The 22279-nt window shown below is 31.4% G+C and overlaps 1 protein-coding gene across 1 annotated transcript; it reads left to right on the top strand.

Moving 5' to 3' along the window:
* The first annotated feature begins 679 nt into the window (after positions 1-679).
* LOC143044415 (voltage-dependent calcium channel subunit alpha-2/delta-3-like) lies at positions 680-20486 on the top strand. Its single transcript, XM_076216426.1, has 21 exons — positions 680-883; positions 1353-1502; positions 1923-2071; positions 2523-2675; positions 3061-3225; positions 6175-6303; positions 7118-7246; positions 8764-8885; positions 9241-9344; positions 10342-10601; positions 10965-11109; positions 12859-12999; positions 13216-13284; positions 13459-13787; positions 15465-15620; positions 15928-16145; positions 17098-17299; positions 17711-17921; positions 18493-18631; positions 19475-19634; positions 20129-20486. Exons 1-21 carry the CDS (start codon positions 725-727, stop codon positions 20334-20336), a joined length of 3498 nt encoding a protein of 1165 aa, XP_076072541.1. The 5' UTR covers positions 680-724; the 3' UTR covers positions 20337-20486.
* Positions 20487-22279: the final 1793 nt, after the last annotated feature.

Here is a 22279-nt window from a genome sequence, read left to right as displayed (position 1 = left end):
CAGCTTACAATTAGTATTACATTTTCACACATTAACAATGATTAATTTCAAAGATAATTATAAGGCAGTATCTGTGGACCTCTTATGTTGTAAACTCATATAGTCTGTTAGTTAGCAGTGTGTATAGAAAGTCCCTGGTTGGGACGAGTATCTAAATAGGCATTTGTACCAGCAACCAGTTTTATGATACAACTTATCGGTATTTGTTCGCCATTACTGGATATTACAAAGATTCCCGTTAAGTTTTGACCTCACAATAGAAAATATCTGACCGATCAAAAAAGTGCAACTGTGGAAGATTCTCAGGTCAAGCAAAACACAATCTAATTTAAATTAAATCCTTGAATTGTGTGCATATCAGATCAAGAGCAATTCAAGGATTTCACATACTGTTTTTGTGCAACAATGGAAACCCACCAGGCTTTTTCGCATAACAAGTAGTTAAAAACAAAAGCCATGGGAGACAAGCAAGTGCTATTTTCAACTCCTGAAATTATTCTTCCGTTCAACACCCCAAGTATAAGTCAACCAGCAAGTTAGACCACCATTTATGAATAGCCTGGTTACAGTGCTAATCAATGAAGGTAATATGTCTTTTCCTTTCAGTTTGATGATTCTCATGATTGAGTGGAACTGTGAATTTGTCCATTTTTATGTCATCTTTTGTTTTTTTTTCAGATGAAACATCTTTAAAACCTAATAAGCGGTGTATCCATGTTGACTGATGATGTATTATTTACATTTCTCCTCGGTAGTTGCCATACTTATGATTATATTACCAAAGGATTTCACATGTTATCCAGGGGAAGAAAGATATGATATGGGTAGGTTAGAAGGAGATGTACAAAACTGGGCTCAGCTGATAGAAAACTACATACTGCAGGTAAAATTGTATACCATACATGTATGTATACTGATTCATATGAAATTATACATTAAATTAACATCTAATCATTATCTGTACAACATATACACATGTTAATGTATATGTACATGTACATGTAAAATAAGTGAATGATGATGATCAAATGAGATTCATTACTAGAATAAAAATTGACATACATAGCTAAGTACATGGCATCTCAGCAATTTTGTTTAAGAACAGGTTAATATTTGTATATTATGACGGTGATTTATACATAATCAGTTTATTTGTTTCACAATGTAACTTTATGCTTTGCAAAGTTTTAACTGTACACGAAAGGATGATTGCTTGTCTTTCTGTTTACTGTAAGGTATTACTTTTGAAGAAGATGAATATACTAGATTATAAATAAACATTATATAAATTTATTCTTAGAAAACGCTAACCTTATAATTCTTCAGAATATTTTATTTTACTTGATTTACAGCTTGCTAATGATGGGATCTGTAGAGATTTCTCCCAGGGTTACTTAGATAATGCTACATACACCTTTGAACAGAAAGATGGAAAAGAAATTGTTAAACAAGTGAAAGAAAAACTGAGTGATTACTTCAACAAAAAGGAAAGAGCTGCACAGGTAGGTATTGTTATTGCATTGTTATTGCATTTGGTTTATTAAAAGGAAGAAAAAAACACTTATAAAAGTAGTACTGTCAGGAAGCTGAGTAAATCCTCTTGACACTTAGAGTGAAAACTACATACCCAGTCATGTGTCACATTTAGGATTTGACTGTATATATGTAGGCTTTCATAGTAATATTGTAATAAGATTTCATATCTGACATATAAAAGTAAATGCAGCTGTTCTGATCATATCCATTATGTGATCCTATGACACATCAGTTTGATAATATCCACTTATACCCTTTGTTAAACTGTTTCCTGTTGACAAAGCTGTAGTACATTTGTAAATGGTTTTTTTGGGGTTTTGAATCCATCATTAAAATTTAAACTTAAACACAGATGTGAATTATTTTCTATATGATTTATTTTTAAGAGACTCGCAGTAGAAGTAGGAGAATTGTATGACAATTTTTTGTCAGAAAACAGAAGTTTACAATTGAAATCTTTGTCTGCATTAAACGAGACTTTTTATGTGGATTCTGATATCCCAGAAAAATTACCAAAAGATCGCAAGTTCATCCCGTAAGTATATTTCTGAAATGATAAATTATTTATTCCAAAGTTTCATATAATATATTTCGTAACTTAGACTCCCTGTCAATCATTAGTGATGTACTATTGATTGATGTTCCTTGATGTTGTATATTGATATAAAAACCAAATAAAACTTTTTATATTTTACATTAAAAAGAAAAACATTTAAAAAAAACTTTTATCTTTACTATCTAGCTGTATTGTAAGAAAATATTTGTGTTCTAGACACACACCTATTTAGTTTACATTCCTCCTCCATGAAACCTTGACATATCTTTGTTTATTCATTGATTTAACAGGTCAGTTACATTGAACTAGTCCATATTAGAGTGTTTATCTGTTTACCTTATATATTCTGAAAAGGAAATTTGTAAAAAAAATATCAAAGTCAGCAATGAATAACATGAAACAATGATTATAACTTAACATTACATTCTAGGTATTTCAAGCAGGAGGTTATTTGGAACCATTCTACAATAAAGATTGCAGATGAAGTACCCAGGGATGATAATATTGTTATAAACAATGTCTATTTCACTGCTGCATTGGAACAGATGTTTAAACAAAATCAGGCTGAAGATTCTTCTCTAAGGTAGTAACACTGATCAGTCAAACAGGATAATTTGCATTTTATAGACAATTTTGAAATTTACGAGGTTGACATATTCAAACGCGGAAGATTTTAAATTTTAATGGGAGAGACGGAGGAGAGTCTGAAAAGCGGGAGATTTTAACTCCCGCCAGAAGAATCACATGTATGTATAGTTGAAAATCTCATTAAAAAAATGTAATTGTTGTCTTTCATAAAGGAATTTGTGAGAAAACATAATTTGCAGTCAGTTTGACAGCTGTTCTGTTTGGTTTTTTTCTGCATATGTAAAGGATATATCATAATTGAGATTGTAACATGTTTAAAAAGAATAGGTAAATATTGAAAGATACCCTTCTATAATTTATAAAACAATTTATATTGAAAGATGGCAGTACTTTGGATCAACAGCAGGCATAGTAAGGATTTATCCAGGGAGAGAGTGGTCTACAAATTTTGCTGGATTTTACAATGATTATGATCCTAGAGTAAGACCTTGGTATATTGCTGCTACAAGTGGACCAAAAGATGTTGTCATTATCCTAGATTGCAGGTATGAATACAGGGCTTTCCAAAGAAGCCGGTAGACGGCGGATTTCCGCCGTTTACGGTTGCTTCAAGTGCCGGCTACTTCACTGACAAAAATATAAATTCAAAAAGAAAAAAATATCTTTTTCAAATATTTGCAGGCAGCCGAGAGATGTATTGTTTCAAAGTCGCGGTCAAGATAAACAAGGATAAAAGTCAGTGTTTACCTTGGGCTAAATATAGTTCACATGAATTCAGGTCACTGATTGGTTGTCTATTTAAAGTCAGAATTTATCGTTTCGTTTCAAAGATAACAAGAGAGACATTCTGGTGGGCATTGAACGATAACAATAGAGACGTTCCGATGGTCATTAACTCGTTGGTTTTGGCTTTTAGATCGTGAAGACAATCAGATAGGATGACAATTTTATGTTATGGAATAATATCAGTCAAATAAAAGAAAGTGTAGTAGATCATGTTGTTCAGAATCTGCAAAACAGTATCTTTTGAAGTTCATTTTTCAAAGCCCATATGGTGTTAAGAGAATCAAGGTCAAAAATGAAAGTAGAATATTGTCGACTCGACCACAAATAAATAACATTTCCAAATGATTTATGTATCTAAATTATTGAACAGTTTACAAAAAAAGAGAAAATCAGAGGATATATCAATTTTCTGTCAATGCTTGAGAAATAATTATAATTGTATAATTTAAATAAGCTTAACAGTCTTTGAAGAACTTGAAAATGGGGGTCATTTGTTTACAAATGCACGTAGTTATTCTTTGTTGTAATTGCTCACTTGGTAAAGTTGAAGATATGCTTCATTCTTTATTTAGAATGCCCTCTTTATGATGTTCAAAGGGAAGACATTTCTAACAATTGTTATAATTTTATAAATTTAAATAAATCTTCTAAATTTTTATGGCTCTTGACCCAAGAAAATGTAACTGTTATGGAAAAACTGGGCTGTTCTATTTGTGACTGTTTTGAAATAAGGAGATGAGGTATGAACACTGACACTAAGTCAAGTAAATAATTTGAGAATAAATGCATGTAATGTAATTATACCCCACGCAACGAAGTTGCGGAGGGTATAATGTTTTTGACCCGTCCGTCATTCCTCCGTCAGTCCGTCTGTCAGTCCTGTTTCTTGTCATCACAACTCCTCTCAAACCACACAACAGAATTTCACGAAACCTTTTCAGATAATAAGGACATACTATGTAGTTGTGCATATTGACGGGAAATTTTGATTCAATTTTTTTTCTAGTAGTTACGCCCCTTTGAACTTATTTACTTTAATGTACAACTGCAACAGTTTGTCATCGCAACTCCTCTCAAACCACACAACAGAATTTCACGAAACCTTTTTAGATAATAAGGACATATTATGTAGTTGTGCATATCGACGGGAAATTGTGATTCAATTTTTTATCTAGGAGTTACGCCCCTTTGAACTTATTTACTTTAATGTACTACTGCAACAGTTTGTCATCGCAACTCCTCTCAAACCAAACAACAGAATTTCACGAAACCTTTTCAGATAATAAGGACATACTATGTAGTTGTGCATATCGACGGGAAATTGCGATTCAATTTTTTTTCTAGGAGTTACGCCCCTTTGAACTTATTTACTTTAATGTATTACTACAACAGTTTGTCATCGCAACTCCTCTCAAACCACACAACAGAATTTCACGAAACCTTTTCAGATAATAAGGACATACTATGTAGTTGTGCATATCGACGGGAAATTGCGTTTCAATTTTTTTCTAGGAGTTACGCCCCTTTGAACTTATTTACTTTAATGTACTACTGCAACAGTTTGTCATCGCAACTCCTCTCAAACCACACAACAGAATTTCATGAAACTTTGTAGATAATAAGGACATACTATGTAGATGTGCATATCAACAGGAAATTGCGGTTCAATTTTTTTTCTAGGAGTTATGCCCCTTTGAACTTATTTGCTTCAATGTACTTCTGCAACAGTTTGTCATCTCAACTCCTCTGAAAACACACAACAGAATTTCATGAAATTTTGTAGATAATAAGGACATACTATGTATATTGACAGGAAATTATTATTCAATATTTTTTCTTATACAATTTTTTTTTCTTATACTTATTTAATTTCTCCAATGACAATGTGGGGACGTGGGGTATGTGAGCGTGCTCACTAAGGTTCTTTAATTTTATTATTCTTTTATCCACAAAATATATTTGGTTTTTGGCTTGATTCTGACCAATGCTTATATTCCAAATATATATGTATATATATGCTGCTATTATTGTTGTTGTCACCAATTATGTAAATCAATTGTATCTGATTTTATGCCCTTTATGGGCCCTGTAATTTGGGAAATAAAAATATTCTATTCTATTCTATTCTATGCAAAATAAATCTATCAAGATTTCTAACAAATCAGTTATATAAATAAAACTCCTTTAAAAGCAAATGAATTTTAAGCATAAGATGAAGAAAATAAAAAACAAACCATCACATTATGACATAAAAAAATAAATGAAATTTCTTAGAGATGTTTTTTTTTCTTCTTTAATTTCATACATAAAAAATGGTCATTTGAAAGATGAAATTAGGTGCCAGGAGATTACGAGAATGCAGGATTTTGCTCTATTTATGCCAGAGCTTCTGAGGGCCTTGAGTGGCCCCACCCCCTGCCCTGGCTTTGCTGAACGCATGTTACAGCCACCTATAATTGTAATTCAGCCTACTACTTCAATATCAAAGGAAAGCCCTGTGGATATTGCATAGTATGTTATTCATACATTACAGAAATGTATATTTGACATCTTGGAATGTTTTAGTTTGTAAAACCAGACGTTAATGTAAAATTCAAAAGTTTCCTCTTTGGAGGAAATAAAGTACTATAAGTTGCATGGACTAACTTGTATCATGTGCAAAAAACTGATTTACTTTGCAGATGTAATGTTTTAGTTATTTTTTTCAGTCTTTCAATGGATGGTGAAAAATTCAGTATAGCTAAAGGTGTAGCCAAAACTGTGATTAACACATTGACAAAACAGGACTATGTTAGTGTTATATGTGCCAGAGACTCATACTGGGATGATGTTGGCAAGTAAGTGTATATGTAGATTAAAACCTTGAAAAAAATTACTATGGCAATGTAATTTTTTTTAGGAGAACTCCTATGTACATAGATGTGCCTCTATTTTGGGGAGATTTCCCGTGTACATAGATGTGCCAGTGTTTGGATATTTCATTTGGGGAGATGTAGATAGATGAGCCAGGGTTTGGGTATTTCTTTTGGGGAGAACTCCCATGTACATAGATGTGCCAGTGTTTGGGTATTTCTTTGGGGAGAACTCCCATGTACATAGATGTGCCAGTGTTTGGGTATTTCTTTGGGGAGAACTCCCATGTACATAGATGTGCCAGTGTTTGGGTATTTCTTTGGGGAGAACTCCCATGTACATAGATGTGCCAGTGTTTGGGTATTTCTTTGGGGAGAACTCCCATGTACATAGATGTGCCAGTGTTTGGATATTTCTTTTGGGAGAACTCCCATGTACATAGATGTGCCAGTGTTTGGGTATTTCTTTTGGGGAGATCTCCCATGTACATAGATGTGCCAGTGTTTGGGTATTTCTTTGGGGAGAACTCCCATGTACATAGATGTGCCAGTGTTTGGGTATTTCTTTTGGGAGAACTCCCATGTACATAGATGTGCCAGTGTTTGGGTATTTCTTTTGGGGAGATCTCCCATGTACATAGATGTGCCAGTGTTTGGGTATCAGGGTTCAGTGTTTTACTATCTTGGTTCAAACAGTTGATTGCAATTACATGTTCAGATAAAAAAAAATGTTTACTTATAAAACCAAACATCTTGAACCAAACATAAAATAAGTGGATTTTTTTTTATATTATTGCAGGTGGCATGCATATTCTACAGATGTTCTTAGTTGTCGTGAAGAAAAGTTAGTGCCTGCTACCAATGCTCATCGTAAAGATATTATAGAAAAGATACAGAAGCTTAAAGCAGGTGGCACAAGTGAACTTGAGTATGTAGCAGATTTCTTTGTATATTTCTATTTTCTTTAAATGGATTTAAGTCACCAAGGAATCTTGTAAATCGCTAAATATCGCCAGGAGTCTGACTTCATTGTGAAGTCAAATCACTGTCAAAATCAATAAAAGGGAGACATCTTGAATTTTACAAGTCTCACATGTAAACAAAACCAAACAAAAATTACGACTGAGAAGGAAAATTGAAATTTTCGTAATGACCTAGGACTAATACTGTCGACGTTTAAATGAAATAAATAAAATGGTGACTTTGAACATCCATAGATTTAACATTCAAAACTATTGAAACGAGATACCGAGTGTTTGTGTGAGTTATCAATTTACGATGATTTTCATCTGAGGATGATGCATGATCACTCAGCTGATTGTTTTGTTTTTATTTTGATATCACACTACGAACAATTTTACTATTTGGTAGGTTAAGGGTTGGAATAAACAAAAGATTTTTAATATTCTTCAATTCAAAATTGAAATAAAGAAGATAGAAAGACAGGTAATGGATAAGTTGATTGCAAAGAGTAACGTACATCACATGGCCAGCTTGTGATCAGCATTAGGTTTTTCACTACCAATTTGTTAATGAAGGAGATATAAAAAATTTTTAACAGAATGATAAAGCAGAGCGCATGGATTAATTGAAATGTGATTGATAAATATTTTCATTTATATATAGGCTTACAATCTTTCATGAGATTCTCAACTTACAGCTGACATGATTCCCAGGACAGTCAATATTTTACAAGAGATAAACATTAAATTACCCAGTCATTAAAAAGTCATCACATAAACTGGGAGTCATATTTTTCTGGACTTATACAAATTGAAGCAGATGCACATGGGATTAATGCATGATATTATTGCTATACAAGCAACAAACTAAATTTCAAGTTGACAGGACAAAAGGTTGAATGAATAAATAACAACTACATTGTCTAAACCTTTTTTTAAGAATTTTCAATTCATACATTTATACAATATTATAATCATATAAAACACTGCAAGTAAATTTTTTATTGCACAAATAAAACAATTTTACCTTAAATGATGTGCACGAGAACACTATGCAAACGAAACGGTAATGGAATTTCACTTCTCCAAGAAATTGACCACTTCTTCCAATTCTCTCATGAGAGGAGAAATCACTTCTCCCTCTCAAAAAATCCTAGATTAGGGCCTACTGTCTAGTTTTGTTAGTGAGTGCTTTCATATGTACAATTCAGATTTTTATCAAACTTATATCAGAGGTTTAAATCAGCAATGACTCTGACAAGTTGAAAACCAGTGAGGTTCAACTACTTTGAAAATATTAATACCCTTGTAAGCCCTCTCATTAGTACAATTCTTGTCAGATATTTATCAAACTTATATCAGAGGTTTAATATCAGTAATGAATATATTGGACAAGTATGAAAATCAGTGCTTATGAACTCATTTTAAAAGAGTTATGCTCCTTGGAGATATTAATTATATTTGCAATGTTGTTTACTTTTAGGAAAGGGTTTACCATTGGGTATGACTTACTTACTAGAAGTCCCAGGACAGGATGTCAGTCTATTATTGTATTTGTCACTGATGGTAAAGATACAGACGCTGAAAGTGTTAGGTGTGGACCTGGTAAGGCATTGTCATAAGTATTCAGCTAAATAATTAAAAAAAACTAATGCTTTTTCCTTTTTAAAACATGTAAGAAGACTTGATCAAAAATTGAATCAATGGTAGAAAGATTTTGCAGTGTTTTAATTTGATCTATTCTTCTAAAGACAAAAAGAACTAAGCCATCTGACTAATTGTGTATTATAGCATAGTTCTTATAATTATGTTCTATGATCATGAATGTTGAGAAATTGTGGTGAAGTGTTAGTTATTTGAATGATCCTTCATACATCAGACATAATTACACTTCTTTTTCTCAGATAAAAAGAGATCTATTTTATGAGGTTGTATAAAAACGTATTTGTTATACTTACAGGTTACTATACAAGAAGTGGATTTGTACCTGGACCTGTATGTAAATATAACTGGACACTAGTATGGGATGTGGCTGAAGAGAAACAGAAGTACCTCAACCCACAGGTAATTAAATACAATATAAAATTTACTATTATTTTAAAGAAAAATTATTATTAATGATGCTCTCAAAGCATTTGTTTTCATGTATTTAACCCTTTCAACACTATACACAGCATATTCTGTGATGACATACGCTGTCCGCCACTGCTATTTGCGGCATATGCCACGATGACAATAGATTTTTTATCAGGACTCTTAAAACCATTCAGTTTTCGTTCAGGTCCTCTCCAATTTTACCTCGCATGAATCAAAGATATACAAGGTCTCATTTGTGCTTGAAATCTCAGCAGTTGTTATAGTAAAATCCTGCAGTAGAAGGAAAATAGAAGGGGAAATAAAAACAAATATTTTGACAAATGCAAATGGTGGAAATCGAAAACGAGGCTGTAAATATGTAAATAGTTCAGCATTTCTATGGTGAAACTGACAACGAGGATTAGTTAAAAGTTTTCTTGTTATCTCAATGTGTTTATTACGATTAATTCATGTGGGAAATATGATTTGATGGATTATTACGAGACATAGAAAAAGGGTGTAAAACGGAGGTTGACTGAAAATTTTGAGGACGGAGCCACTTATTTATGCCACGATTACATAATGCATTATGTATGGTGTCTTCTTTATTACATGGCAGATAAAACAACAAAATAGAAAAAAAAAATTACTGAAGGAATTGTCTAACATTACAGTTCATTATTTTTCATGCAATAACTTTCTCTGTATCTCTTGTAATAAAAAAGATACAGCAGTCTGAAAAGGAAAATACTGTTCTATTGAATGAACACAAAAAAAAACGCAGCAACAGCCATTTTGCTATTTTTTTGTGTAGCGTTGAAAGGGTTAAGAGCTCTAATATAATTTATTTTGTGATTTTTCTTTTGCTTAGACATTTGATGTTTTAAGTAGATTAGGCCTACTATTCAGGGCTGATTCCCAGTATGTATTTGTTGAAATGGTAGATTTAAGTGTCATTAGTGATATGATTTTAACACATTTTCAGGCAAGATTATTTAGTTATTTAATCAAAGATGATGCAGAGGAGTTTCCTGGCAAGTTGGCTTGTGGTCATAGAGGCAGCTTTACCAAACTAACAACTGGTGAAAATTTAATCTCACAGATGAATAATTATTTTGATTTCTTGTCATCGAATGCCAGAAGCACAGAACCTTTATGGACATCACCTTATTTAGATGCCTGGGGCCTTGGTTTGATGGTGACATATGCTGTCCCAGTCATAAGCAAACTAGACTCAGATAGCAAGTAAGTTGACCTTATTTACATTTTTGTTGTTAAAGTACCATGCTGTCATTTTGACCTGTATGAAATACCAACATTCTTGAAAGACCTCATTTTATTTGCTGAATGGTTTGTCTTTCTCACAAAACAGATTTCTTTTGAAAAATAGAAGAAATTGTTGTTGAATATTTCTATTATCTATGAATCATATCCTGAATGATAGAGAAGCCAAAAAAAAACCCCAGTTCAAAATATGTTCAATGCTAGCATGCTACCAAAAGACATTTCCAAATGCACATGAATATATTTTCATAGCACATTATGTTATTGGATTACTACATTTTAGGTAATGTTTTGTGTAATTTAATAATTAATTGTTATAATTAGGACAATAGGAGTAGTTGGAGTAGATGCTACACTGGATGAGATTGAAAACTTTCTGAAGAAACATCAGTGGGGAAATGTTATTTCCTTCTTAATAAATGATCAAGGGGAGACAATTTATCATCCAAAACTGAAGCCAAGTACAAATGTAAGTTTTGTAAATGAAAAAGAAAAAGAAATTAAACCAAGTACAAATATTTTTAAAGTATTACCTGAATGTTTTTACAGTTGATGAAATTTATTCAATGTTACCGTAGATACTCGCTTATAAGTCGGAAGTTTGGGAGTAAAATTCAGAATCCAGAGAGGGGTACCGACTTATAAGCGAGACCCAGCGACCAGAGGAAAAATCCAAGCTCGAGAAAAGTGGTCAGGAGTGAATTTCCTGGTCAAAACTACGTCGGTGATTGCCAAACCTACATAAATCCCTAAATTAAAAGTTTTTGTTGAAAATAAATGACTACAATACTGTCTTTGTGTTTTATTTGTTCTCTGTTAACATTTTTCTGTCAATTTGTTTTGAATTTCCGACTGTTTCCGGTTTGTGTATTGATTTTCATGGTCAAATGGTTTGTGCATAAACCCAAAAGAAAGAGCCAAGAACCAAAAATGAAAATGAGATAACAATGTACCAACTATGTAAAAGGATGTATTCAGCGGAGTTATTGTGTCATTATTGTGATATCATGATATCAATTCAATACTTATAAATCACTACAATAATCAAAAATAATTTTAAGATTCATTCCCAAGATCAAAATATTATTCTTTAAAATGTCTCAGGTAAACACAAAGATTACAAAATTGATTGGCAAGCCAATATAATCCATTGATAACCCCTAATTAAGAGACAAAGAGTTGTATTCACTAAAGGTGTGAAAAACATCAGTGATAGGTGAACAGATGACACTAATGAGTTGGGAGTTATTTTAATATAAAGTTGATTAGCTTCACTTAATTTTTTTAATCCTTTAATCATCACAATATAATGAGAATTATGAAGTGTACATGCTCCTTTAACACTGAGTTATGTGTGCTGTGAAAATATTGATTGACTTTAAATTTTTTCAGGTTCATATTGGTTTATGTTCGCTTTTCTTAAACAATAGGTTGTTAGTCATACCCTACAAAATCATTGATGCATTACGTAAACAACACATGCTAATCTGTAATCAAACAGTGAACAAAACAACAGGAATAAATACATCTTTATTATTAAACAGCTATTTAAATTATCATAATCAACTAAATTCAAACCAAACAAACATTCAAGCAGAAAATGAATATAATTCCTGGATTTGCATTGCCATTGGTTTTACCGGTGTTCAGTAACTGTCAGCTGCAAACAAAAATGTCAAAATTTTGTCCGACTTATACGAGGGTCAAGACTAAATCCTCAGAATTTGGAGCTGAAAAGGGCATCCGACTTATAGTAGGATCGACTTTTAGGCGAGTATCTACGGTATCTAAAGCCAATGATTGTGCTGAAGCTTCTCCAATGATTATATTAGCCCATACTTGCATTAAGATCAAGGTTAGCTTATAATTAAGCACCTTCAAAAGATCATTTTAATATATAAATGACTCATAAAGTTGATTACCACTGTCTTAATGATTTTTAAAAAAATATCTAATTGTATGGATATTTTATATTAAATTTGACTACTAAGTATACGAAAAGACAAGTGTTAGACATAGTCTTATAGTCTTAAAATTGGAAATGGAAATGGCCAAAATAGTTACTAGCAAGATATTCATTTAATTTAAAGCAAGGCCAAATGATGGTACATTACTTGAAAATTTGTGTATAGTATTCCCAAAGTGATATTTTTGATATAATTTAAATTGACTGATTTGAATCTTTTAATGAATTTTCATTTATGGTTTTAAATTTTAGCTTTTAGAAGACCCTATATTTATACCAGTTTCCCAGTTGGAGATGGACAGTAAAGGTAAATTTTCTGAAGTCCTTAAAAACATGATGATTGGAAGAGAAGGCATGGTAGAAATAGAAAAAGCAAAAGATGGAAGAAAAAGGGTAAGCTGCCAAACTTGGAATAATGAAATGTTAGATTCTGAAAATTCTTGTACATGTATTGTATAAATTACATATAAAAAATCTGATTCAAAAATTGAATTTGCCTATTTGTACTAGTTTACTCAAGAATATTTCTTAGTTATTATTTTGTTCCTCAGTCATTTTGTACTTGAATGTAGAGTATATTTACAGTAACTGACAATTTGTATGTTTTAGACTTACTACTATGCTGCACTGAATGAATCAGAATATTCCTTTGCTTACAGTTTAGCTGACACGGATATGGTAAGCATTCCTTTATTTACTAAGTATCATACGTCTTGCTTAGATATGTATTAAATAAATTGCTTTTAGATCTAGTGTTGTTTCTTTCAGGAATGCATATTTGTCTGTTTGCACCTCATATCTTATAATAATGATAATATACAATAAACAAGTAAAATTCTATATATGTTTTAGTTTGTCAGGAGATCACAGGAGCCAGAAGACAGATCAAGTTATACAAAGAGCTATTATAACCTTCTTCAGGAATATAAAAACTTAATGAAAGAGCTGCCTGATGCAGTGAAAAATCTAGATATCAGGGAAAATGAACAACGGTATCCAGAATTAACAATATCCTACAAATATTCTACCATTTTTCTTCCTCCCAAAAGTCATTGTGATCCAACACAATATATTTATGACGATAATTTGACTAAAAAGACTTTAACAGCACATAAATGGATTAACAGTTTTGAAACAGATAGGGGCTGTGAAGCTGGACAGAAATTTCATAAAGGGATTAGGTAATTGTTATAAAATATGAGTTGTAGGTAGCTTTTTTGGGCAAAGACGGCTTCCAGCCGTCAATCCCCTATGGGGTTGACCAGAGTGACATCCCCTCACATCATTCATTTTGTTTTTATAGTGTTGAAAACCCCCCAACAAATCTAACTGAGATTAGTGAAAAGGATACGCACAAATGAATAGATTGACTTTAAACACTTTTTTACTTATTTCCCTTCTGTTTCTCATGAAATTATTGTATCTTGAGCACTCCTTTACACTATTTACGTTTCTTTTACAGTCCGGAAAAATCAGTATGAAGAGATATTCTAAATATATCCAACCTACATTATATTATAGTGATGTCATTGTTGGAATGCCACACTACACAGAAGCAAGGATATCCTTCACTGGTTATTTAAATCATTCTTTGAGATTGTGCACTAATTAAAAATTGGTATTTGTTAAATTTAAACATAATTTTGTTTGCTGTAGATAATTCAAACATCAACATGCAATACTTTAATTAGTAGGTCAACAACTTTCAAAGTAAACAAAGTCCGTGGGGAGAGAAACGATTTTTTTCATTTTTTTTCTGTAAAATTCTGTTTTGAGAATCTTCCTCCAATTCAGGATTACCTCAATTGATGAGTAATTATCCACTAAAATAAAAGTAAATGTATCTGAACACTTAAAATATGACATTTAGTATATGATTACATGTAGTAGTCTTCCATTAAAACTAAATTTGTGTACCAACATAATCATTGTAATGGTAAAAAAATAATTAAATTAAAAATGTTGCATTTTGTAGTTTAAACCTATTTATTCATGAAATTTACAAATATTTCAAAATGTAGGATCTGGAAACAAGCTTCTCACAGTTTACGTCAATCATATTGTTTTTATTAGTACCTGTATCCCTGTGATGAGAGTTGTAACTGGGAACTTAATCATTGGAAATTTAAAACTGAATAGATTTTTCAGTAGTCCTAACTTTCTTGAGAAAAAAATTAAAAATCCTAGAGTACTGTCACAAAAATGGAAAAATCGCCTAGCCTGCAGTTCAGTCGTACACAATTAAGATTTCAAAAAATTGTAGTTGTTGTTAAATGACAGAATTCAGTTGAATTTAAGATAATTAACTATCAACTTAATTGAATGTTTAGATTTAGAAGATGCAGATCTCTTCCATTGGTCCAAATTGAATCCTAAACTAAGGAAAGGAAATGACATTAAACAATTGATTTCAATATTGTCATGCCGTTCTTATTTTCTTTCTTATGAATATGAAGCATATTCCTGAATAACTTAAAAAAGGATTGTGTTGATATTCACACTTTTAATTTACCATTTAATAATTATTAATGACTATTGGTGAACAAGACTTGAGGTCTATTTTATGACTCTGTGATTTCTACAAATTATGCATTTTAGTGAAGCTCCATGAGAATGTATTGGAGAGTTTGTATACTTGTTTACGTCTGATTATCCATTTATCCGTTAAAAAAAATGTCTTCCCACTTTCAGGAATGACAAATAAGATCTGCCTAAAAATTTGAAATCACACTTCATATAAGCATGCATTTTAGTTTGATTTGTTTTCACATCCATGATTCATCTTAGAACTAATAGCAGTGTAATCCTATGAGAGCAATGGCTCACAGCTCAACTTGTTATTATTGTTTTAATTTCAGAGCTGATGTTTTAATAACACAACCAATAGAAGAAATGTGGAAAAAGAGAGCATTTGAATCCCTTGATCAAGTAAAATGGACAAACATTGGTCTAAGAAGTGGAGTATTTAGAACATTTCCAGGTCACAGGTCAACAAGGGCATATGATCCAACACAGTATGTATATGAAAATAAGGTGAAATAGTGTAATTGCCAATGAGACAACAGTCCACTAAATATATCATGTCTAGGGTTAAGTTCTGAAATGGTAAACTAGGCTAACTGTCTTATAGTACTGTGAATTTAAATATTATTGTGTGCATTTATCATTGCACTTGTTGAAGAATGGAAAGGGAAATTTATAATATCATAAATGAAAATTGGCACCAGATATTTGTTTATTATCATATTAGTAATGCCAATGAAGTGAAAAATGTATGCTTTTGGTCATCATATATTTATTTATATTCATCTGTTTTTGTAGGAGACCATGGTACAAAAGAACTAGTAGTGCCCCATGGAAAACATCTATATCTACACCCTATATGGATGCTGCAGGAGTTGGTAAAATCAACACTATATCTCAGGCTGTGTTTGAAGGGATGCCAGTGATAAGTAATGATGAATGTGCTAATGCATCACAAAATGGAGTCCCACTTCCTGGTGGATGTAGATGTGATCTGGATACGGATTGTAGTAGCAGTATGTAATAATTAAGAAACATATACAGCATGATAACATATATTTTTTATATACACACATTTTATATACCAAATGCATTAAATGTATAATTATTAGGTGGAAGTATGAAAGCGACATTGGAGCTAAAACTTGATGAAATTTATAAAAGTCTTTCTTATTCAGTTTAAATTCAGTATTTGGAATATATTGGTACTTCAGCAATAGACTATTTCACTCTGGAGTACTGTAAATTCAAAAATTATTGCATGCATTTATTATTGCAATTTTGTCATTTTGGACTATCATGCAATTTGAATTTTTGCCATATTGTTAAAACTCCTGTTAAATCCATATAAAAAATTTCAAAATGAGAGTTTAAATTATTGCGATTATAACCCTGTCGCATTTATAATAAAAATATTACAATAATTTCTGAATTTACAGTATATAATTTGGTGACAGGTTACCTTAGTAGGTCTACTCTGCAGTAGCAAATTTTGTTACTCTTTCAAGTAAGAGCAACTGAAAGAGATTAAATTAGGCCTATTTGATAATTTCCACTGAATTTGATGTGTTTAGAAAACATAAAAATAGTTTATAAGGTTCATACTTTAAGCAAAACTGAATAAAATCACCTCCAGACATCATGCTTGCTACTATGGTCTCAGCCTTTTCAATGTGACATGAGACCTTCATATACATGAATATTATTTTGTTAACTGGTAGTAAAAGAAAAATAATGGATGGATATACATAAGAACAAAGTATAAGAAATAAGTTTAAAGAAACAATGATATTGTTGTTGCACTTCATCTTGGCAGTTGATTGATTGCGAAGAAAATTTATTCATCATGTAAATGAAAATTGTAAACACTGTTGCCTAATTTTTCCTTCAAAAAGGCATTTTTAGTTTTCATCTATGAATTTATATTTTTTTCAATCCAGAGAAAAATATTATGTATGATTATTTTAGGGAAGTGTTATCTGAGTAAAGCTACCAAATTGGCTGATCATAGACGTTGTGCCACTGTTAGAGTAGAAGGAGTTACAGGCCTTGATATTCTATATGATGATTTCCATAATAAGATCATGGAGAGTATGCAGGCTAGTAATTTCAACAAATCTTGTGGTCAGATTTATGATTGTCCAGATAAAGAACCAGGCTGCACAACAAGGTAAAAGTCAGCTTAATTTGATGTTTGAATTGAATAGTTGGAACTATTTGTTGATTATTTTATCCGAATCTGAATAAACTAGAATAACTGCAAGTTATGAAATTTGTAATTTGCCTTCTATTAATAGTATGCTAGTGTCAAAGCTATTTTATGTTATATCACTTTAAAATAAAATGATAATTTGGTTCTTAAAAAAATGTGAAATGTAGAATTCAATGAATGTTTCTGTTTTACATCAAATTGTTCTTTTAAATTGAAATCATTCAAACTTCTTATTTTTCTAGTAAAAAAAATATGAAAGAACTTGAAATCTGTATATAGAGTTTGAGAATAAGACTAGATGCATATAGTTTATAAGTTAATCAGTTAGCAATAAACAACATGATGATTAAGACGTTTTCTCTTATTTAGATGTTACCTGTTTGATAGTAAAGCAAATTTGGTTGTTGATCCAGATTTTATTACTGCTAGCAACTTAGACAAGAGTAAATATGCAGGTGTGCAGCTTGGAAAGAAAGAAGGAGAAGTAATGAAAGATCTCATTTACAAACATAAATTCTTCATCAGAAAGGAAACTTTGGAATTCCAAGGCACATGTAGAATTACTCCAGTTGAACCAAAGGTAATGAGAATTGGATTCTAATCGTTCTATTTCTGGTCATTTCTTTCTCCCTAAGACAGTTTGATGCTTGACAAAAGCAAGCTTGATAACGTCTCCTCTTGCACTGTGACGTCGCTGATAACTTCTCCTCTCATATTGTGACGTCGCTGATAATGCCTGGTCTCGTTTTGAAGTCTTGATACGAGAATTACGGAGCAACAGAGCAGGGTGATATAGGCAGAGGGAAGGATGATAAACATAGATATAAGAAGATGCGGTATGAGTACCAATACAACAATTCTCCATCCAAGTCACAATTTATAAAAGTAAACCATTATAGGTCTTGCACATTAGAGACCATTTTGATTTAGCTAAGCTTTTAAAAAAAAGTTTTAGTTTCATTGCTGTTGGGTCATGAACTGCTGAAATATGAATAATTGATTTCTTTTTCTAGATAGTTTCATAATTATTACCACAAATGATTATTAGGGTCAATCATCTTTTAATCGTAATTCAGGTCTGTAAAGACTTTTGTGTATTGTTGATAATTGATGTTTCAGAAAGTTTATATCTACTTTTAATTGATTTTCAGGTAACATTGGAAGGAATACCAAAGAATCCTGCAGAGAAAGATGATTATTTCAAAAACAAAGGTCCAATACCTCAGTTCAGTAGTGAATTTGGATGTATCCAGGATGTTGTCAGCTTCAGTGCTAACGATACTGCTCTAGGTAAGATTCCTACATAAACACAGTGTAGATTTGACTGACAGTGACATCAATATAATGAATGTTGATAGTGAACTTCTACGGACCAAACTGTCCAGTTTTGATCTACTGGTTATAATGATTTATTTTACTAGGTCAATTGATTATGCAAGGAAATGTCTCACAACCAAGTTATACCCCACTCTAAAATTGCAATTACCCTGTCCACCTGTTCTTCCAACAAAGAGTTTCCTCAGTTTTCTTATAGTTTTCTTAACAGAATGACTTTATTAATTATTTTGGGTCAACAGCTTGGCATTGTTGAGTTGTAGATCAGTAGCTCAATAGTGATGAGTAGTATGGTAATGTGTATGTGCTCTCAGGATCTGACAGACATTTACTTTCTGTTTTCTGATTCTTTGAATGACAATTATTGGTCAGTTAAGCAGGACAACACATGCATTCTTGTTGTTCAGTATAGAATTTCTACTGAATATAATTATTAATTATGGACTTTTGACGAGGTAAATATTTTATATAAGGACAAAGTCAGAGTGTCATTATTATCTAACAGGTCCATATATAATGTATTGAGTGAGTGAAAGTCCTTAATTTCTATACTGGACAACAAGAATGCACGCTTCATGGTTGTTATGTGTGACATCATGACGTCATCAATATTAATTTAGCAAGATTTTTTTATTTTGACCGTAAATATACATATGAACAGAAACATAGCCTCAATATACTTCACAAAATATAAACAATGTTTCAGATACAAAAAATAACCTTTGAAACACATGGTAGTAATATTCAATGAAAACAGGTGAATGCTACATCATATATGATAGGGATTTATATTTGTAGGTAGAGGCATGTTGACGGGGAATGTATCAGGACCATGTATGTCAGGTTTCTACTATGTAACATCTCTACCAAGAACCAATCTTTATCTGTTAGTTATAGAGGACTGGAACAATTACAGGGAGACTTTGTTTTATAACTTTAATTGTAGAATCACAAGAAGGTAAGTGATATATAAAAAAAAAACACTAAAAGATTTGAAATTAGATTCTAATATGACGAGCTTCTTTCGCTTTGTAAACAACACCGTCATAAAATTCTCCATATATCTATATTAAGTGCAGACTCAGTGATGTACAAAATAATGGCTGTAAAAAAATACCTCCCACGTAAATCAACATGTATTGTTACCGTTGTGCAAACGCTATTTTAATTTCGCTGTGTTAAAGATTACAATGGGAAAAAAAACTACAGAACCTTTATTCTAATTCTGAGACAACAAAAAGAATTATTGCATTAGAGATCAAAAAAATGTACAAAATCAAAATAAACTTAAATTCCCTAAATGCCAGTTGTGAAAACAGGTTCTCCTGAATTGTAATCATATTGACACTAAATCGGTTGCTTTGAAAAGATAATAATCTGTTATCAAATAATCCCAATTATACTGTTTTATTTGAAAGAAATGTTCATAATTGAAATCAATTCTTGTTACAGTATTGTGAATTCTGGAGCTCACCGAATTATTAATGGTACCTGTGCTCATGAGGACCATTCTACCAGTACACTGGCTGCTGAGGAAAAATGTCCAGTACTCCGTGACCTTGACCTGAAATGTGCTTATACACATGGAAATGTCTGTCAAATATCAATGTTTTTACTGTCTTCTGTACTAACAATTACATTTACACTAGTATTTAATTAGTCAAATTAGTATTTTTATATGTATAATGATATTGGTAAACACATCGAAAAATTACATAATCCTGTTTTCAAATTGTTTTAGCATTTAGTTATTTTAATTCAAGGCTCATTGCAGTAATTGCTCAACAGTACAAGGTTACTTGGGTGCTTTAAAATAACTGCAACAATATCTGTTCTCAGTAATTGTGAAGAGCTTATGATGGAAAAGGACATAAACCTATTATATTTTTTAAGCTCTTGAAAAGTGTATATTTTCGTAAAGTCTACACAAGACATTCAAACAATTGAAATAAGTAACTTTCTTTCATCAACTTAATTGAAGCAAAATTTAAAAATTTAAAAATACAAAATGTTATCAATATTTTTCAATTCTATGTCAACCATTTGTGATTATTTATAGGTTAAGGAAAGAATTGATAAAATATTTAGTTGACATATTTGAAAAACCATTTTATATTCTATCATTGAGCTAACTGTTTACATCTTACAAGATATTTAGATATGCCTTAGGTTTGTATAGCATATTGTCAAGATTTATAAACGATTTTATTAAAGAGTAAGGCTGAAGGTAGACATTTTGGAGAATTGAATCATATATATTTTTTCAGACATAGCAGAGACAAAAGTCACAAACCACTGTCTGTCCCTTAATGTCCTGAGTTCTATTGTTGTGTAGGGTATACATCTATCTTCTTTGTTTTATAGTTTAACATTGATATACTTTCAGCTCATTTTTTGATATTTTAGAAAGATCATATACATGTTTTGTTTCCCAATTTGTGATAGATATATAGTGTTTTATACATTGTTGTTTATTTTGTTAATTTATTTTTGTTTGATTTTATCTGTGTTAATAATATTTTTTACTTTTTTAAGTGATACTTTTATCATATGTAATTTGATAATAAGAATTTTGTTATCTTTGAGAAAAACAAATACTTAAGACACTTTTTTCTAGTCACATATTTAGTAAGTGAAGAACATTTTTAGATCTTTTGATCGTGCATTCCAATTTTTTGACATTTTATTAATTTTTTGTGTGTTTATGTTTTTAGTTTACTATAGTTAAGTTTGAATGATAATAAAAAGAAAGAAAAAAACAACAGTGTTCTTAACTTATTTATATAATGTTTCAAGAAATCATTATATCATGGTAAATGTTTAAAGGTGAGCTAAATTGTTAAATTGTTTTTGGTCCATTTAAGAGAGAACTGTAAATTCAGAAATCACATTTTTGTCCATTCTTCAAAAAAAGAAATCTAGAGGTCAACATACCACCTTCAACAATAGGTAAGTGTCCACACAGGACCAAAGTTACTGAAATTAGTGCAGAATAGGATTTCTGAATGATAGTTGAGGAATCTACCTGGGATTGGACCCAAACTTGGGTATATGGTCACATGTTAAAAAAGTCCATATTGGTTTTGAGGTTTACACTCCCAAGGTAAAAGTCATTTAAACTAAAAGAAGACAGCAATTTGTGCTGTAGAGGGGTTTCTGGATGATAACTAGAAATTCATATTAAATTTGGCCAACATATAGTAATATATATTGAAAGAAGAATGATTTTGAATAATAAAAGATTTTGCAAAACTTTTTCATTGTACACTTTGATGACAGTTTCCTTCTATTTTTTATCCAGACCATTGTAGTGAGAAATGAGGTCATAGGTATAGTTTGAAGGATTTTAATGTTGAGAGGGATAGAATAAAACAAGAGTGCACACACTGAAATGTCTTGCCTTTACTAACCATTGATATTATGTTGATAGTACTAAATATAAAGCGTTTAACTACAACTATCATATCAATTTCTTAGAATCCAAGAAAATGAGGCAAAGGTCATATAAACCAAACCGGAAATACATGTACACCTTACAATCATTCCATACACTAAATATACTTGACTTATTGCACTTTGAAGAAAGAAACTAAACCACAAAAC

Source organism: Mytilus galloprovincialis, chromosome 1, assembly GCF_965363235.1.
Source record: "Mytilus galloprovincialis chromosome 1, xbMytGall1.hap1.1, whole genome shotgun sequence".
NCBI classification, from domain to species: Eukaryota; Metazoa; Mollusca; class Bivalvia; order Mytilida; family Mytilidae; genus Mytilus; species Mytilus galloprovincialis.
The sequence above is the reverse complement of the archived record's forward strand: the minus strand, read 5'-3'. Positions and strand labels throughout refer to the sequence as shown.